This window comes from Erinaceus europaeus, chromosome 3 (genome assembly GCF_950295315.1).
Source record: "Erinaceus europaeus chromosome 3, mEriEur2.1, whole genome shotgun sequence".
In the NCBI taxonomy this organism is placed as follows: domain Eukaryota; kingdom Metazoa; phylum Chordata; class Mammalia; order Eulipotyphla; family Erinaceidae; genus Erinaceus; species Erinaceus europaeus.
In genome coordinates, this window is record NC_080164.1 from 62,222,305 (window position 1) to 62,241,473 (window position 19,169).

The following is a 19,169-nucleotide window of genomic DNA, read 5'->3' on the forward strand; positions in this document are numbered from 1 at the left end:
AAAAAAAATCCAACATTATTTTCCACACTATTCTACTTTCTGGGCCCCACAAAGATCTGACTTGATCCACTTTTAAAAAAATCTGCTAATGGGACAATTTACCTCATTCATTCCAATTTGTATATTTTTTTTCCAATAAAAAATTAGTTTTTTTTAAAAAAGCTCTTCTGCTTTCTTTCCCAAACTGTAATCATTTTTTAACTTTTTATTATCTTTATTTATTTATTGGCTAGAGACCATCAGAAATGGAGAGGGAAGGGGGAGATAGAGAGACAGAGAAACACCTGCAACATGCTTCAACACTTGCAAAGCTTTCCCCCTGCAGGTGAAACCGGGGACTCGAACCTGGGTCCTTGTGCATTGTAACACGTGCACTCAACCAGGTACACCACCACCACAGAGCACTGTGGATTTGGGAGAGGGAGTGTCATCCTACCCAATTCATTTTCTTGTCTTTTAGGTACCCATCACAGGATCTGACACAGAGTAGGTGATGAATTCAAGGCTTCTAAATAAATTAACCACTTACTGTGAGAGCAATTTTAACTCTGGCTAATTAGCTTCCCTCTGGTTTCCACCCCAAGTTGGAACTCTATAGAATCTTGGCTTAGGGGAGTCGGGCGGTAGCGCATCGGGTTAAGCGCAGGTGGCGCAAAGCATCAGGACCAGCATAAGGATCCCAGTTTGAGCCCTGGATCACCACCTGCAGGGGAGTCGCTTCACAGGTGGTGAAGCAGGTCTGCAGGTGTCTGACTTTCTCTCCCCCTCTCTGTCTTCCCCTCCTCTCTCCATTTTCACTCTGTCCTGTCCAACAACGATGACATCAATAATAACTACAGCAATAAAAAAACAAGGGCACCAAAAGGGAATAAATAAATAAGTGTTTAAAAAAAAAAGAAAAGAAACTTGGCTTAGCTCAACCAAAGCAGGACTCAGCACCCCGGGTGGGAGGGCCACCAGATGTCACCCACTCCATCCCCAACAAAGACCAGTTTCTAAATATGGAAATATGGTATTTGTCTAATGGAAAATTACCTGTGGAATTTAGAAGAATGAGCTCTTCATACCTGAACCAGTCAGATGAGGCTATATTGCCGTATTTTCACTGACTCAGGTAACTAATGAATCACAGTGTTGGAGCTGAATATCAGCCTTGCCAAGCCATACTTTTTACACTTGAAATAACTGATGAATCTCCTGGAATCACCAATGAGGAGGGGTGTTGTGCTCCTTACACCAGTCCTTGTGCTTAACCTGGTGTGCTACTGCCCAGCCCTACGGATATTGCACTCTTACCCCCAGGTTTGGGGTCTTGAGCAACATCACTGGCTACTCTTAACAGAGGTGGAGACCAAGAGGATGATGGGAGGGGAGAGTGTTTGTTATGATGACAGTAACTCACAGGTTCCAATATTACCCACAAATTCAGTGCTCCCCCATCTTCTCTTCACTACCAAGAGCTAAGGCCACAAAGGCCTTCCACTCCTGCTTTTTTCTTACTCTTTTTCTCTGAGAAATTCCACCTAGCCCAAGCCAATGCACCTCTGACCATTTCTTTCTTTCTTTTTTAAAGATTTTTCAATATTATTATTAAATGGGAAATGGGGTAAGGGAGAGAAAAAATAGAACCAGAACATTGCTCTGGTATATGTGGTGCAGGCAACCAAACTCAGGACCTGATGCTGTAGGTCTGTTGCTCTAGCCATTATTCCACCCCCTGAACTGCAATCTGACCTTTTGTTTCCTCCTGCAGTGAAGCCTCCTGGTTAGTGGGTGAACATATTGAGCACAGACACCTTTGGGTGACATGCTGTAGAGTGGACTCAATGGGTGATGTGATATGTAGGGAATCAATGTTGACCTCCATTGGGGGGGTGTCTCCACTTAGAGTCCCCCAAAAGTGGAAAGACAAGCAGTGAAAAGCTAGGGTAACTGGTATAGTGTGGAGTCCTTAGTGAAACTTGCTGCCAAATGTAAAACTAAACAAAATATGTATTTGTAAACCAGCAGGTCTCTGGGCTTCTGCAGTATGGGCAGCAGGTATGTGTGTGGGTGTGGGTCCACACTACATGTCACACATTACACAGAGAGGGCACCATGACTGGGGAGCAAGAGGGGGGAGTGGGATCCCAGAGGGGGTGGGGAAGGGGGGGCACAGGTTGGGGGGTTTTGGCTTCATGCTGGTACTAGTTTGATTTATCCCTAATGAGTTCTCAGCACATGGCTGCTCCCGGCTCACTCCAGGGGCCAGCTCAGCCTCCTGCAGGCTCCAGCCCGCCCCCGCCGCAACAGCAGCCTCTGCTCGCCCAGAAAAGAGCCAATTTCCACACTGCACAGTCCGCTTCACTCAAGGGGAAATCACATTTCCCTGGGAGAGCCGCAGGCTGCGCGCCACTCCCCAGCCTGGCTGCCTGCCACCCGGCACAGATGCAGAGATGCCAGCCCCATCTCCCTCTGCTCCCCACCCAAAAGTTCACTCTCCCCTAGTCACCCCCCCTTCCCAGCCCAGGTCTACAGGCAGCTTCTCTGCTACTTCCAGGAGTGGAAAAGGGAGTGGTGAACAAGGTAGGCTGCTGATTTGAAGGGAATATTCTTGCACTTCTTTGCAATTAATTTTTTAATTACCTTTATTTATTATATAATAGAGACAGCCAGAAATTGAGAGGGGAGGGGGAGATAGAAAGAGAGAGAGACAGACACTTGCAGCCCTGCTTCACCACTCATGAAGCTTTCCCTCTGCAGGTGGGGACCGGGGACTCAAACTTGGGTCCTTGTGCATTGTAACATGCACACTCAACCTGGTGTGCCACCACCTGGCCCCACTTTGCACTTCTTTCAGAAATCTATCCCAGGTTCTACTTAAGGGGGTTACAGATATGAAGGTGGGGGTGATATGTAGCGTTGTTGTGCAGGGGGATGGGACAGGGGGACTAGGTCTCCGCCACTAGGAGTTGAGGCCCTCCATGTCAGTGTTCCCAAAGTTCCCAATATTAAGAGAAGAAAGCAAGGAGAACAAGACACATGCAAGAGAAGAGAAACAGAGAGAAGTGCTTCTGGTATTTCTTGAAAGTACGACAGGACCTCTGGAATATCCTCTTTCTCTTCCATCTGTTCACACCCATGGAGACACAAAGATCTCTCAACCAAAGGCAAAGGGAAGAATTGTTTTGAACTTGACGGAAATGGGGATGGAACTAAAAACTAAAAGAGGTGAAATAGGAAGAAGAAAGGGGAGAACAACGAGCCCAGTAGGGGTCAGGTGGACAGAGAGGGAAATACAACCTTCACTGACCTCCCTCTGTCCTAAAACTCAGGGCTGCTGACTTGGGGCACCCTGCTGACTTGGGGCACCCTGGTTGCCAGCCGCCTTTTCCTACATCCACCCCAAAGGACAAGGACATCAGAGACAGCCTAAAGAAGACATAGGTTAGGGGTCTGGGCAGTGGTGCCCCTGGTTAAGCACACATAGTATGAAGTGCAAGGATCCCAGTTCAAGTCCCCTGGCTCCCCACCTGCATGAGGGTCACTTCACAAGTGGTGAAGCAGGTCTGCAGGTGTCTTTCTATCTTTCTATCTCCTTCTTTCTCCCCCACCCTCTCAATTTCTCACTGTCCTATCCAATAAAATAATAGTGGGATTAAGCACACATGCCACAAAGTGTAAGGACTGGCCTAAGGATCCCGGTTCGAGCCCCCGGCTCCCCACCTGTAGGGGGGGTCGCTTCACAAGTTGTGAAGTAAGTCTGCAGGTGTCTATCTTTCTCTCCCCCCTCTGTCTTCCCCATCTCTCTCCATTTCTTTCTGTCCTATCCAACAACAACAACATCAATAACAACATTAATAACTACAACAACAACAAAAAAAACAAGGGCAACAACAAAAAAAAATAGGGGGGAAAGGTCTCCAGGAGCAGTGGATTCATAGTGCCAGCACTGAGTCCCAGCAATAACCCTGGAGGCAAAAAAGAGAGAGAGAAAGAAAGAAAGAAAGAAGAAGAAAAAGAAAGAAAGAAAGAAAGAAAGAAAGAAAGAAAGAAAGAAAGAAAGAAAGAAAGAAAGGAGGTGGAGAAGAAGAAGGAGGAATTTACCAGGCACAAGCACTGGGTTTGAACCCCAGGAACCACATGGGAGCACCATGCAAAGTGGGAACTTGACAAATAGTGGAGCTAGCTACTTTGTTGTGACTCTGTGATGAGTGCTTGGGAGGAGTGATCTTGGATTGATATGCACTTGAGCTTTCCCCACCCAGAGATGGTGTGCACTCATTCAAGATTGAGAACATACATGGCATATGAGAGGGGTGAGATTAGTAGTGGTAGTAATAACAAGTGGTGGCCAGAATATTTGAGAAGAGAAGGGGGGGTGCTTGGAACCATCCAGGGGCTGGTTTTGGAGACAGGGCTCCCAGTTGCCCCATCCCCACCCTTCAGGACAGGGCTAGCAGCAGCAGGAGGCTCACAGCAGTTCCAGCTCCCCTTAGAGAGAGGGCACAGCCTGACCAGGTGGGTCTAGTCAGAGCTCAACTGCTCTGTGCCCCAGCAAGAAGCCCACTGGTATAGGAGCTGCCTGGCCCTAGGGATCTTTGTGAATCCCGAGGCTGGACTGTGTTGGGGGTTGTGGAAAAGGGGGGAACTGTGGGGGGGGGGGTGAAGACACTGGGTAGGGGGACCTGCATGCAAAGTCAAGAAGACCCCAACATATAGGCAGGGAAGGGACTGGCTCAGTGTGCAAGGGGGATGGAGGGGCTGGGATCCCATTCCTTTGGGAAGGCACTTCCATGCTTCAGGAATGCCTCATCCTCAGTTCTGCTGCCAACACACACTACTCCCATGTACCTTCAGGGAAGCCAGGCCCTTGACTCTGTTACATAGTAAACCAGCCCTCCTTCACAGTTACCCCCAGGGTGCTTCCCACACCCCTCCATATCCTCCCTGGCCTTCTCCCCCTTCACATTCTTCTCCCAGGGGTACTGCACCTCAAATCGTCTCTTCTCCCAAAACACACAGATGATCCTTTTTCATCTGGCACTGGGACTCTCCAACCTGTGTGATTCCACAACTCCACGTGGACTCTTTTTTATTTTTATATTTTTGATTTCAAGTGGAAACATAGAGAGAGAGTGAGAGTGACAGTGAGGGAGAGAGTTAAAGAGAAAGACACACTCCACAGCACCACTCCACTGTTCACAAAACTTCCCCAAGTGCTATGTACCATACTCCCATGTGACGCCTAGGGCTTGAACCTGGATCCTCACTTAGAGCAAAATACATGTCCTACCAGGTCAGCTATCTCCCACCACCTGATGTTTATTTTCTGAGCCCAAAAGAAATACCACCCTGAGACCAAGGACGTAATTCCTGGATAGGTACTGGTCCGCACCTGCTACATAGAGGCCATACCACACATTCACCAGCACCTGCTCTGGGCAGAGTGTCCCGGGGTGCTCAGCTCACTTATATTCCTCTCCCCAGATCATCCCCAGCAAGAATCCTTGAACTTTCCTTTCCTTTGGGACCACAAGGGAGCTTCAAGCCCTATTTCCCAGACTTTCTCTGTATAGTCTTTGAGTCTCCAGATGGGGAAAGAAGTTCACTCTTCCATCTGACTCAACCCTAGTTGCTATCTGCCCAGCTGTCACATTTAAGCTGTTCCAGCTGAGTCCCATGTGAGAGTGTCCACACACATACCGGACAGCCCTGAGGAGACCAAGCACCTTAAAGGGGCAAAGTACTTGCTCCTGTACTTCCCCCTTGTTCTCTATAGTTTTTAGAATGGGGTTTGTTCTAAATTCCAATGGGCTCCCTGGTCCCATCACTTGGTACTTCTCTGTTGCTTGGCCATGCCAAATCTTTAGAACCAAGCCAAAGGCAATTAAATCCTTAGTGGCAGCCCTAGAATCTCTGCTGTAACTAGAACCTTGTGAGTGTTCTGTGTTACTGAATATAGGGGCTGAACTTAAGGTAAGTGCACCTGATGGAACATCCCTCCTTCTCATTTTGAGCAAGCTGTTTCATTTTTGGAGCCTCAGTTTCTCTGTATGTAAAATGGGTCTAGTACTAACTTAATCGATTTGAGTTCCCCTATATTGCTGCTGGCATACAGGAGATTCCAGTAAACCTGTCTTGTCCTCTGCCTTTCCTCACATTGCAGGCTTCTCAGAACTGTTTGCATAGCCCCAGGTGATAGTCTCAGAGCTTTTTCCAGCCCTCTCAACTGGTTCTCTGATTTCCTGTTAATAGCAATACCAACCACTTACAGAGAGTCTATAGCTAGCCCCACATAGTATATGTGCTCATTTTAGCTTTGCATTTACTCAGAAAAGGGTAAATCAGATCTTTGGGTAGGCAGCTTGCTTGGCGCTAAGCTAAAGGCAGAGGAAGACTGTTTAGTCCTGGCTCTCAGATGCTAGGTAGTCCTCTCAGCCCCCACCCCAAAGTGAGCTCATTGGTCAGTGAATGGGCCCTGAGGTGCACTGGAGAAAGCCCAGTCCTGGATGCCTTCTACCCTAGCCAAACCCAAAGCCTAAAATGAAGAGTAATGGTTTATTGAGTCATGTGGCAATGGTGGGTCATCTTTAAAAAACAAAGAAGCATCAAAGGACAGAAGCCCAACATGGCAGGGAGACAATTCACTGAGAAGCCAAAGTCTGAAGGTTCAAAGAGGAAAGCTTGACCCACACAGGGCTTCATTTACAGTATTTACAGTTGGCTTGGGAGGCAGGAGATGCAGAGTGCAGAGAAGGACCATCCCTTGCTGGTTTCCAGGGTTGCTTCAAGGTCTCTTCAGTCACTGTGGGTTTGGTCTGCAAGAAACACTTAGCTTGCCAGGGGCTGTTGGCAGATGGAAGCAGGTCCCCAGAATTCTCCCTTACTCTTCGGGGGCAGAGTTGCCCTCACCCTTGGGAGCCAGGCCCACTTGGAATGTCTGGCTGGCTGGCAAGTATGGCTGCCCAAGGAAGGACCATTGGCCATGTAGACTTGGGATATGATCCTAGGACAGTACAGTGGCCACTGAGTGGTGCTTCTGGTGGACTTAGCCCAGTCCTCAGCTCATGGCCATGAAGGTGTAAGAAGAATAAGCAAGCTACGAAAAGGTGGACAATCAGAGCCTCAGGGTGGTTGTGGGGGAGAGCTGGAAGTGCTGACTGCCCATGACTGTTAGAGTATGTTGGTGATGGATTTATGGAGGTGTCATGTGCACCCCAAGCCCATATCGGGTCCAATTGTCATCCTCCTCCTCCAGCTCCGTGGCGATTCCCTCTTCTCTCCACATTTCTTCTCCTGTTGTGTCTCAGAATAGGAGGATTCTCTTTCCTTGGGACTCCTGCCTCTCATTAAGGAGTCTTAGAGGACAGCTTGGCCTTCTCCAAAGTCTTCCTGTCTTTTATGGTTCATTAAATCAGCCACTCAGGGAGTGAGTCAAAATGCTGGACTTGTGGTTATTTTTCGTGTAATAAATAAAGCTTCTTTTGTGAGACTCTCTGGGGCCTGTCCCAGGTTGAGTCCTCCTGTCGCTAGCTCAGTGGTTCCCACTGTCCCCATGGCAACTACAGATGGTCAAAGGCCGTGGCAGTGGTGGGTGGTGCGCTAGGCCTTGATGTGGAACTGTAATAATATGGGGAACCTGGACATGTTTTAAAAAATAACAAAAACATTTCTGGTCAGAAGGGGAAATTGCAGCACAGTCTCCTCTTGCATCTGCTAACCTTTAAGACAGCACAAGTTAATTATTTATCCCTCTGGCCAATCTGATCATCAAAGATTAACTCCTTTCTGGCCCTATTTCCTCCTTTTCTGGCCTCACCTTTGAATTTCTGGCCAGAATGAGACTGTCTACATCTCCGTCCATGATTCCTTTGACCTTCAAAACCCTCCTCCCAGGGAGAGGGTAACAGAGAGTGGATAGTTCTGGAAGCACAGGAGCCAAGTACTCTAGAGGAGGCATTGAGCTCTCCCCCCAACTGTGTGAGGTCAGAAAAGCTCCCACTTGGGACCCCAGAAGAATCAGAATCCTGACTTGTCTAGGGGAATGTGCCTTATTAAGAGTTCCCACGGAGAAGGCATTCTAAGGAGGTTCAGGGGAAAGAGTCCTGACTTGGCACATGACACGTGCCAGTACCCTCATCCTTTATGGCTAAACTGAACAGAAAGGTGGTTTGGATTTGAACTAGTCTGGCAATTGGAGCACAGGTCAGTCACTTTTCTGGTCACTCCTGGAACTCTAAGAGATAAGGGAGAAGGGGGTTGTGGAGAATGGTGTTCTTGCCAAGTCTGCTATGGTGCTGGTCACCTTTGAACCATTGCTTCTCTCTGGCTTTCATTTGCTCTAAGAACCTCAGGGTCATTTTTCAAGGGGACTTCAGTAGAATTCTTCAAGTTCTTTACTTATGGACTTGGTTTTCTGAAATTTCTCTAAACCCATCTAGAACTTGAGAATGAATGGGGGTGAGACCAAACTCAGAATATGCTCTCTGCACCTAACTCTGTCTGTCCACATCTCAAGTTAAATAACATTCGATGTGGTGGAACAAAAGATTTCTGTGTAAGAATTTGGGTGTTGAGCCATGAGCACTTGAGTCACTTGGTTAGTTAAAGTTGGCAACAGTATGACATTCTTTGCAACTAGCTGCTCCCAGGAAGGAGGGTGCCCCTGCAGCTGTCTGTGAGCCCTGAAGGCAAGAAGTTCACCTGCAGACTTTTCCAGTGCACCTGTGTACTCTTTTCCAAGTCTGAGTCCCAAATCTTAGATAAAACAAAGACTTAATAGACTTAGCCTTGAGTAGCAGACAGAGAATGGTGCAGGAAAGTCTCTTATTTCTGCCCGCATGCCTCAGACAAGCAGGTACACTACCTTCCCTCTACCTTCTTGGGTCACTAGTAACACCTGTCTCCCCAGACCCTCCCTCAAACCTGGGACCTCCCAGACAATGTTTGCCCAGTCTTGCACCCCTACCCAACCCAGCACAACACAAACCCCTGGGCACTCCCACAGGTGACTTACTCAGCAAGCTGGAGTTGGGGAAGCGCCAGGCCTCACTGTAGGAGGAGTAGGGGGTGTGGCCATAGGCATTGCCAGAGTATTCACTTCCTGTTGGAGGCACATAGGTGAGAGGCCTTAGGTGAATTGCATTAGCATATGGTTAGGGGTGGAGAGAAGGGTCTCTGGGGTTTAGGGAATAAGCTATAAGAGGATCAGAGTCCTCCATCAACCTTCTGGGGGCCTCTCAGCCTCAATCTTTTTTGGACAGTTCACTGCAGTTGGGCTGGCAGTGCTATCCTCACAGTAACTCAAAAGGAGAGGTTATTATGATATATTCAACTTTTAGATGAAGAAACTGACGTTTGGGGATCTTCAGAAGTTTGTACAGAGCATTTGGTGGAGTTTAAAAATGGTGCTGGAACTCCAGGTTCCAGGTTCTAACTTCTACTATTGCCTGAACCCTCTATGGAAGGGTCTATGCAAAAGAAGCTGATGGGAGCTGGCAGTCATAAAAGGAGTCGGTGTGTGTAAACTTTTATGTGTGTGTTTGTGCATGTGTGGTGGGTTACTGATTGTCAAGTATGAGAAAGAAGAGTCTTAAAAGGCACCCACCTTGTGGGGACCTGTGTTTTAGCTTTTCTCTGAGAAGTTGGTGGTTCCATGCCAACTCGGCTGCTTTAAGTTAACTCACTACATTAATTTATACAAAATAAATTTTATCGTCTCTTTCTGTGAGTAGATTCTAGACTTTACCAAAGGAATTTTTATCAAAGAAATTTTATAAGAATTCCCTTAAAGAGCAACAACTAAGTCAAACAAACCTGCCCCATTACCACCAGCACTTTGAATGGAGCTTAAAGTTGGTAAAGCATTTTTCCACATATAATGTCCCTTTACTATCATAATCATCCCATGGTGATTCTATAAATGTGGCCAATTTATAGAAGAGGAAATTGGAATATAGACTGACTAAGTACTTTACCTCGAATTACACTGTTAAGTGGCAGAAAAGAACTTTATCTTGAGTCCCCTAACTCTGAATTCCAGATAATCCCTTTATGTACTTATCAAGATACCTTCTTTTATAAAATCAAGTTCCTGCCAACCCTAATATGCATGAATGTCCCCATAGGGGTTCAAGCTCTCAAATACTGCTACAAGTATGTGCTTTCTGTGGTTGCTAGTCTCCTCAGACTCTAGAAGGAAGACTTGAGACCTCCTGGTTCTGGAAATGACCTTCATGGAGTAAAATCCCCATTACCTACTTCCCAGCTGTGTAACCTCTCAGTTCTCTGAGCTCTGCTTTCTTCATCTGTATATAGGGTAGAATTTTAACCTTGCCTTGGGCTTTATTGTTGTTATTATTATTAAATCACTTTAGTGGGGAAAATGGTTTATAAGAATAATCACATGTATATAGTTTCTTATCCCCTCATTATCTTAGAGGGTTTTTAGGAAGGATTAGATGAACTAATTCCTATTCAGTGGCTTGCACCATATTTGGTAGGTAAGAAGCATTCAAGAATGTTTCTTAATTTCCCTACTAAGTAGGTGCTAAAATAAAGTTCAATTAAGACTCAAATCTGTCTTCCAACCAGTTTTCAACTCTGGTTTGAAGTCAGTAGGGTTATATTTCTATACTACAGAAGTAGGCATTAGTACAGGAGGAATGGGAGCAAAAAAAAAAAAAAGGTGAGGGAGAAGAAGAACAACAACAACAATGAGGAGGAGGAGGAGGAGAAAGTGGAGGAGGTGGAGGAGGAGGAAGAGGCTTCCAGATCTTTTCCTTGCCCAGGGAGTTAGTGACAGGCAGGAATACAGGAAGACCCTTAGGGACTAAGTTGAGTCCAGATCAGGTACACAAAAATAGATGCAAAAGAAGGAGGGAAAGGACAGAGGAGGGAAGAAAAAGAGGAAGAGAAAGGGGAGGAGGTGGAGGAGAAAGAGAGATATGAAAGAAGGGAAGATGATAGAAAAGAAGGAAGGAAGGAAGGGAAGAAAGAAAGAAAGAAAGAGAGGGAGGGAGGGAGGAAGGAAGGAAGGAGGAAGGAAGGAAGGAAGGAAGGAAGGAAGGAAGGAAGGAAGGAAGGAAGGAAAAATGATGAGCTAATCTAACCTTTACAAATGAAGACAGTGCTACCCAAAGAGTAAAAGACATCTATCTGCTCAGGGCTACATCTTCAGTTGCAGGCTGCACTAGAACCCTGACACCCTTGCTTCCTTTAGAACTCCCAACACTTGCATTCCACGAGGTGAAGTGCACCCTGTTTGCTACTGATGTATTCCAGATGTCCTTGTTTTAGTGTACCCTCAGAGGAAGCTGAGTCATATTACAGACAACAACTTTATAACACTCATCCAATGCCAAATGCTACAGGTTCTAAAGGACAAGGAAGAGAGAGTTGAACAACAGTGTGTCTGCTTTTTGTTAATTATTTATGCATTCACTCACACCTTACTATATTTATTGAACAATATAAATATCCATTAGCTTTAGTCACATGGTAGTTGAGCAAGAGGATGGGGCTCAGCAGGTGCCATCCCTGTAGGTGCGGCACCTCCCCACCCCAAGTTCTGCCAACCTACCAATAGCAGGTAAAATGTCCCTGCACTCATGAAAGGTCACTGCACCCTCTGCTTTTCATTCCGCCCTACTCACCTTTCCAAGGACTTGGCCACTACAATTATCCCTTCTTCTCTGCTTCATTAATCTCCCCTTTCTAATTCATCACTCCCTTCAACCTGCAAACATGCTCTGCTATCTTCTCATTTTAAAAGTCCTCTTCTGACCCCACATCCCTCTCCAGCTACCAGTATCCTTTGTTTGCTCTCTGGTCACTGCTTTTACCTCCTCAGTCCCACCCCTGCACCCCCTCATCCAGACCAACACTGATCTCTCTGATTATGCTGGTTGTCATCTCACCGCCTCAACTTTAGTCAGTGTCTAAATGAGTTTACTCATTGCATCACTCCCTCTTTACTTTTCAGTTCATGATGTTCACTCTCCCTCTTTGGCCTTTCCTACTCACTCTCCTTGCTGGACCCTTCTGTGCAACATAGCTAAATGGTAAAGAACCACAGGGCTTGAACTGTAAACTTTCTCTGATTTTTCCATCTGTAGTCTCTATCTAGCAGTCTTTTCTAACCCTCATGACACTAAATATCAGCTCTGTGCAATAGCTAAAATTTATGCCACAGTCAGGATTTTTTTTTCTGACCTCAGATATCCATCTTGTGCCAATGGACTCATTAAACCAGACATCAAGACTGCATCCTACCCCTAATGTAATCCAACCAATTCTTGATCCTCCCACACATTCTACCTCCTCCTTCCAGGTCTCCCACGTATACTTGCCACTATCGTCCATGCAGTTTCTCAAGCCCCAGCCATGACAATCAGTTTGGTTATCTCTGGTTTTGAATCTCCACAGCCAATTCATAAGAAGGTTTTATTTTGAACTATCAAAATGTATCCTCAGTGTCCCTTTTCTTCTCCTTCACTGCTGTCTTCCTACTCCAAGCCATTCTCATCTCTTGCATGAACCACTGCAAATGCCATTCTCCAGCTGGTCTCGTACTCCTTCTCTTATTCCCATCATCCTGAGTAGTCTTAAATTTTTATCCAGCCACTGCCAATATCTCCTCTTTTGTGTGTGTGTGTGTGTGTGCTTTTACTTCACACTTTGACAGTTCTTTGGATATCTTTTGGATATTTCTCTCTGTGTGTGCAATCATGTTAAACTAGTTCTTGCCTTGGGGCCTTTGCACTTGCTGTTCTTTTGGGCTAGGGATGCTCTGGTCCAGTTTATCACTTGGCTGGCCACTTTGAACACCTTCTCAGAGAGACCTCCCTTGATCACCCAATCTCATGTAGTTATCTCTTCTCCCTGTGGCTCTTTATTACATCATCCCATTTTATTGCCTTCACAGGGCTTATCACCATTTGAAACTATCTTGTTCATTCACTCACTGATGTGTTTACTGTATTTTTTTTCTCTACAGCTAAGTTTTAAACTTTATGAAAAAAGGAGCTTGTCTTGTTTACTGCTGCATCTCTAGCTTCTATACAAAAAGATCCTCAACCAGTGTATTTTTTATAGGGGAAAGTGGTGAATAGGGAGCCAGGTGGTAGCACATCTAGTTAAGTGCACATATTACCATGTGCAAGGACCTAGATTCAAGGCCCTGGTCCCCACTGGTGGGGGGAGGAGGAAAGCTTCATGAGTGTTGAAATAATTACTGCACGGATCTCTCTTTTTTTCTCTCTCTCTCCATCTCCTGCAATTTCTCTCTGTGTCCTAGCAAATAAATAAAAGAGTAAAAAAGAAGGGGGGGAGAAAAATCACTAACGGTGGTGGATATAGGCACTGAGCCCCAATGATAATCCTACTGGCAATACAAAATAATAATAAATTTAAAATTAAAAGGAAAAGTGGTGAGTGGATGAAAGGATGCAGAGATGAATTAGAGAGTGAATTATGGAAGGAGGGATGATGGAAAGACAAACAGATAAAAGGAACAATGTATGGAAGAATGTGTGAACGGGAAAAAAGGGAGGAAGGATGGATGAACTGATGAAAGAATGGATGTATACAAGGATAGCTGAGAGGATGAGTAAAGGGATGGATGAATGCAAAGATAGAAGAATGGATGAGAAGGTGTATTAATATATGGAAACACGTTTGTAAAGATGAATGAATGGATGGCTCCATCTATCTGGATCTCTCAGTTCGGTTCCAGAACTGGTGAGAGGGTCATTAACTGTGTTAATGGGGTAGGAACAACTACAACCTGAAGGCAAAAGAGAAGATGAATAATGGACAAGAAGAATTTGTGTTCTGGTCCTGCATCACTCTTCTCTACTTTTTATCTTTTCTGGTAAGGTGGGAGGTAGTGTGGAACAGTACAAAGAGCCCTAAAGTTCTCATTTTAAAGACACATTTGAACAACTTGGCCATTTAGTATGGTTATAATCCTAAGCATATGATTTGGCTTTTCTAAATTTGTTTCCTTAACTATATAAAACTGGGATAAAGCAGGAAAGGTAGCTCACTAGGTGGGGCACCTGTTTGGATATACACACATGCTATGGCAGTGGGGAATGTTCCAGCACTATAGTGTCTCTCCCTCATCTACAAATAGATAAATAAATAAATAAATAAAGTAGAATATGAGTTTTCCAGTATTAAGGTAAGGATTAAAAAAAAAAGTTCTATCTCTGAATAATTATGCACACAGAACTTCATAATAAATAACTTCTTCATCCCCTCTACAATTGATTGGAGAATGGCATGATTTGATTTAAGTATTTATAATACACAGTAGATGCTCAATAAAGGATTTTGTTTAATTGGATAGGACAGAGAGAAATTGAGAGGGGAGGGGAAGACAGAAAGGGTGAGAGAAAGATAGGCACCTGCAGACTTGCTTCACTGCTTGAGAAGTGACCCCCTCTGCAGGTGGGGAGCTGGGGACTTGAACCAGGATCCTTTCATGGGTCCTTGCGCTTTGTACTATGTATGTTTAAACTGGTACTCTGGTGCACCAACACCCTACCCCCTACCCCCTTTTTTAATGGAAGGACTCTTCATTTAACCAGTCAGGAGACTAAGTTTACTAATAAAAGAAGGGCAAACAATTCTTAAGAATCCCTGTATCACAGAGTTCTTAGGAACCAGTTGATAATATTTAAGTAGTATCTCATTTTCTGAAAATTAATTTGCACGTAACTACTAGGAGCTCTCCTTTTTGCAAGGTAGTTGGTGTGCAGTAGATGCTGTAGGTGTACAATTTTTCTCACAAGAGCTAGGCAGGATGAGACCTTTCTGGAAACAACCTGAGGGTCTTTGCTGAGAGGCCTGTGCTTTCTAGCTGTCTCACAGGTCAGACTGTGGGCCTCAGGAACCCCTTGCCCTGGACCTGCCCTCAGGAATGATTCATAATTAAGAGAAAAACGCTCTGCTTTGTTTCCTCCTCCTCCTCTAAGCAGGCAGCAGAGGAAGGTGGAGAGGTTGGAAGGGGGGTGGGAGAGCCGACTGGAGCCTGGGATTTTGATTGAGAGGTCCCATTATCCACACTCTTAAAAAAAATAACCGAATCTTTTCCTTTTTTATCTTGACCAATCTCATTTCACGCTCCAGAAGAGGAAGGGAGGGAAGGAGGGAGTCTGGGGCCAGGAGGGAGAGAGGAGTCAGTATTCTGTATTTTCAACGCTGCATTAAGCACATCGCCACGGTAACCAGGCAGCAACAAGTGCCAGCTCAGCAGGTTCCCAGGAAGCACGGAGCCTCCTTCCTTCCCTCTCTTCTCTTCTCCTCCTTCTGCCCAGGAGAACCCAGCCCACCTGCCTCAGCACAGGGTACCCAGAGTGGGTGGTTGACAAATTAACAACCCCTGCCAGGGAAGGAAGAAAGCAGGGCTGGGCAAAGGCACCAAATTTCTGGGTTTAGAAATTTCTCTAGCCATCCTAGAGTTATTCCTATATGGTTCCAAAAAGAAAGATATTTCCATTTACCCAAAGAAATTCATAGTGCCTTCCTTGCTTATCTGAATTTCTACACCCTGTGTCAGTACTGGATGATGGTGATGCTGGTAGACAAAGAAACTCAAATAGCTGGTAGAATTTCAAGGCCGCCCAACCATGATGGAGAAATATACCCAGCTCAATTCACACTTTGGGGCACTGGAACATGAATCCTGCATGGCTATGCAGAGCTGAGTGACTGTGATTGAGACAGGACATATTTCCACCATCTTCATCATCATACTTATTGCCAACATTATTCATATTCCATATTTTCAGAAAGGATAGCTGAGGTTCATCAGAGTTAAATACTTGGGATGCTTAAGGGCTAGGTTTATGCTTTGCTTAGAGTGTTTTGCAAACCCCTACAGTGCTTTCCATCAAGGCTCATGAGAAATCAATGGGAAAAGTGAGAACTTGAGTCTGAACACTATTTGTTTTACCTTCCTCATTATGGGGGGTAAGCTGGAAGCATCTGGGAAGAAGACCAAGCTGGGGAGAGATAAGGAACCAGAGCTTCATTCAGACACTAACACACACACACACACACACACACACACACACACACACTCGCTCGCGCTCTCTCTCTCTCTCTCTCTCTCTCTCTTCCACTCATCCTTCAAGGCCTTTTGTGGCATTTGTACATGGGGCACACTCTGTTACTTCTTGTTCCAGGACACAGTCTGCTACCTCTTGTTCCTTCTTGCCCACCTTTCTCCAACACGTTTCCAATGCTGCCCCCCATTGCTCAGGCTGTCCTCTTACCTGCCACCATGCCTGCGATGGCAGAAGAGGCATAGCTGCCCTGCCCACTTGTGGGGATATGGGGTGGGTATCCAGGAAGCGTGGGCCCCACCATCTCTCGCCCTGGAAAAAAAAAAGACAGCAAGAAGTCATCATTTGGGTCACAGTGGTCTTGTATCCTTACTGTTATGCTCCTTTAAGGCTCAGCAAGTTTCCTTCCCTGCCATGCCCACCCTTTCTAAGGCCAGTATTCAAACTCATTTCCTTTCTCCTACCTCCTCTTTCTACAGGACAGTGTCCACCAAGCAGGGACACTGTGGGGACAAACTACTGCAGTCCTATATTAATCCCTGCTCTCCAATCACCCTTTAACAGGAATTGTATTTATCCATAAAACATAATGGTAAATAAAAAATATTAATTAAAATCATTTATAGAGTTAGTTGGAAGCACAGTTGGTTAACTGTACAAATTATACTGTGCAAGGACCCAGGTTCAAGCCCCTGGTCCCCACTTGCATAGGGAAAGTATCATGAACAGTGAATCAGGACTGCAGGTGTTTCTCTTCCTCTCTGTCTCCTCTTTCCCCCTTGATTTCTGTCTCTATCCAATAAATAAATAAATATTAATTAAAGCATAATGGATCAGAAGGAGGGTTGGGGCTATATCTGTTGGGTCTTCATCTCTCACAACATCCAACAGAGAACTGAACACAGATGAACTAAATAAATACATAAGAAGTCACTGGACTCACAGCTTATATTCAGGTGAGCCCCAGCTCTGAAATGAACAAAGAACAAGACCCCATGAAGTGACGGTAAAGGTGTAGTTTGTTGACTTATAAACGTCCTTTGCTAGAAGCTGTGACAGATGACTGCTAACCAGCCACTACACTCTTATCCACAGAGTCAGAGAAAGAGTTCTTGTTTCTCAACATAGCCTTCCAGGTAGATACAGCCTATTAGATTGTCAGAGATAACTGTCTACTGTTGCCCTGGAGAGGAGACAGGAGCTCAGAAAGACATAGCATTTGCTCATGACTGTGAACCATTCATCTGTCAATTCCATATATGAAAAGAATTATTTTCAGCAAAACAGACCCCTCTCCCTTGGCTATCTATCAATTGTGGGTAATGCCCTAGTCTTGATGACACCAGGCAAGTCTTGATTTCTTTGGTTCTCTACACCAGGATGTCAAACCTTCCCATTTTGAAGACCCACCTGACCAGTGAGTTTCTTTTACTCTACCCCATGCATGAACCACAACCCTCTACTCATGCCCCTTCTCCCATTGCCCCCATGTCCTTTAAGCCAAAATCCGGTTCTCCTGCACCTAGTGATTCTCATCAAAATGACAATACATCCTGGTCTATCCAATTTATGATAGTTCTATCATTGTGTTTATGAACAATGTCCATAGCATTCTCAAAATGCCCCAGTCTGAATAATGAATTATTTGCTAACCCTAGTTTCTTATAATATTTATAAGGTTTCTCAATATCAGTGCTATGGACAACTGGAACCAGATTATTCTGTGCTGTAGAGACTGTTCTGTGCACTGGAGGATGTTCCGTAGCAACACTGGCCTCTGTCCACTATACACCAGTCACAGTTTACACCCAGTGTGATGGCCAAAAATGTCTTTAGATATTACCATCTTCTCCCCCCCAAGGGGGGGGGGGCATGAGTCAGCCCTAAGTGAAAAACACTATATTAGATTATGGTTATTTTACCCAAATGCTTCTGCCTTCTTCCCACTGAGGTATCCCTGTGCACACTTATTGACTAGTCTACCAAGTCCATTACTCGATGACATTTCTTATTCAACTTTCTTCTCACCAGTCCTTTATTTTTAGACCTCAGCCCCTATATTTTTAATTTTTAAAAATATAGGGAGTCGGGCTGTAGCGCAGCGGGTTAAGCGCAGGTGGCACAAAGCAAAAGGACCGGCATAAGGATCCCAGTTCGAACCCCGGCTCCCCACCTGCAGGGGAGTCGCTTCACAGGCGGTGAAGCAGGTCTGCAGGTGTCTATCTTTCTCTCCTCCTCTCTGTCTTCCCCTCCTCTCTCCATTTCTCTCTGTCCTATCCAACAACAACAACAATAAAACAACAAGGGCAACAAAAGGGAATAAATAAATTAAATAAATATTAAAATATATATCTTATTTATTTATTTATTGCACAGAGACAGAGAGAAATTGAGAAGGAAGTGGAAGATAAAGAGAGCTTCACCACTTATGAAGCTTTCCCCTGCATGTGGGGGACCAAAGGTCTTGAACCTGGATCCTTGTACATTACAACATGTTGCTCTAGTGAGTGTGCCACTGCCCAGCCTCACTGTGGCCCCTTTACATGAGCCTAGTAATGATGGACGGGAATGTATATTTCATGGAACCCTATACATTGTTTAATGTTGCAGTGTCTAATTCCTTATCTCTCTTTCCAGAAATTGTCTAAAGACAATTCCTTCACTCAATAAATACTTACTGAACAAGCATCCTACCCTAAATGTTTTTTTCTGAGCACTTGGTGATATAGCAGGAAGCAACAAATGCTAAATTAGCAGGCCCAGACATTAACAGAGTATGGAACAAAGACAGGAATAAGCATTTGGAGCCAAGACTAAGGAATCAATAAACAAAAAACAAGATCAGGTTTACTGGACATAAGCCCTTCTGGGTGGAAGGTTCTAGGATCAGAGAGCCTGAGCCCTTAACCACCTTCCACCATTAATTGCCCAAGTATCCTGAGACCAAGTGCCCCAAGCCTCAGTTTCTCCAATGCAAAATGTAGAAAAAAGTGCCAAAAGAACTCATTTATTGCTATTTTGATAGTATTGAAATAATTCAGAGCTACAGTTCCATGCTATAGATAAACAATGAGCAGGGCAATGGGTCTAACATACTACAAATTGTTACATGTC

General features: G+C 45.1%; 1 protein-coding gene across 9 annotated transcripts in view; it reads right to left on the bottom strand.

Annotated features, from left to right (window-relative positions):
- Positions 1 to 6,526: 6,526 nt before the first annotated feature.
- The window catches only part of PAX8 (paired box 8), a 65,017-nt gene continuing 52,374 nt past the window's right edge, over positions 6,527 to 19,169 (bottom strand). For 7 of the 9 annotated variants that reach the window (XM_007525455.3, XM_016189288.2, XM_016189289.2 and 4 more), the window contains 3 exons: positions 16,266 to 16,367; positions 8,999 to 9,085; positions 6,527 to 7,621 (listed from right to left, as the gene is read on the bottom strand). In XM_007525455.3, the coding sequence (XP_007525517.1) occupies positions 7,545 to 7,621; positions 8,999 to 9,085; positions 16,266 to 16,367 (266 nt within the window). In that variant the 3' untranslated portion in view covers positions 6,527 to 7,544. Of the gene's footprint in view, positions 7,704 to 8,998; positions 9,086 to 16,265; positions 16,368 to 19,169 lie in introns of all 9 variants that reach the window. The other 2 variants (XM_016189292.2, XM_016189290.2) reach the window with 1 other exon arrangement.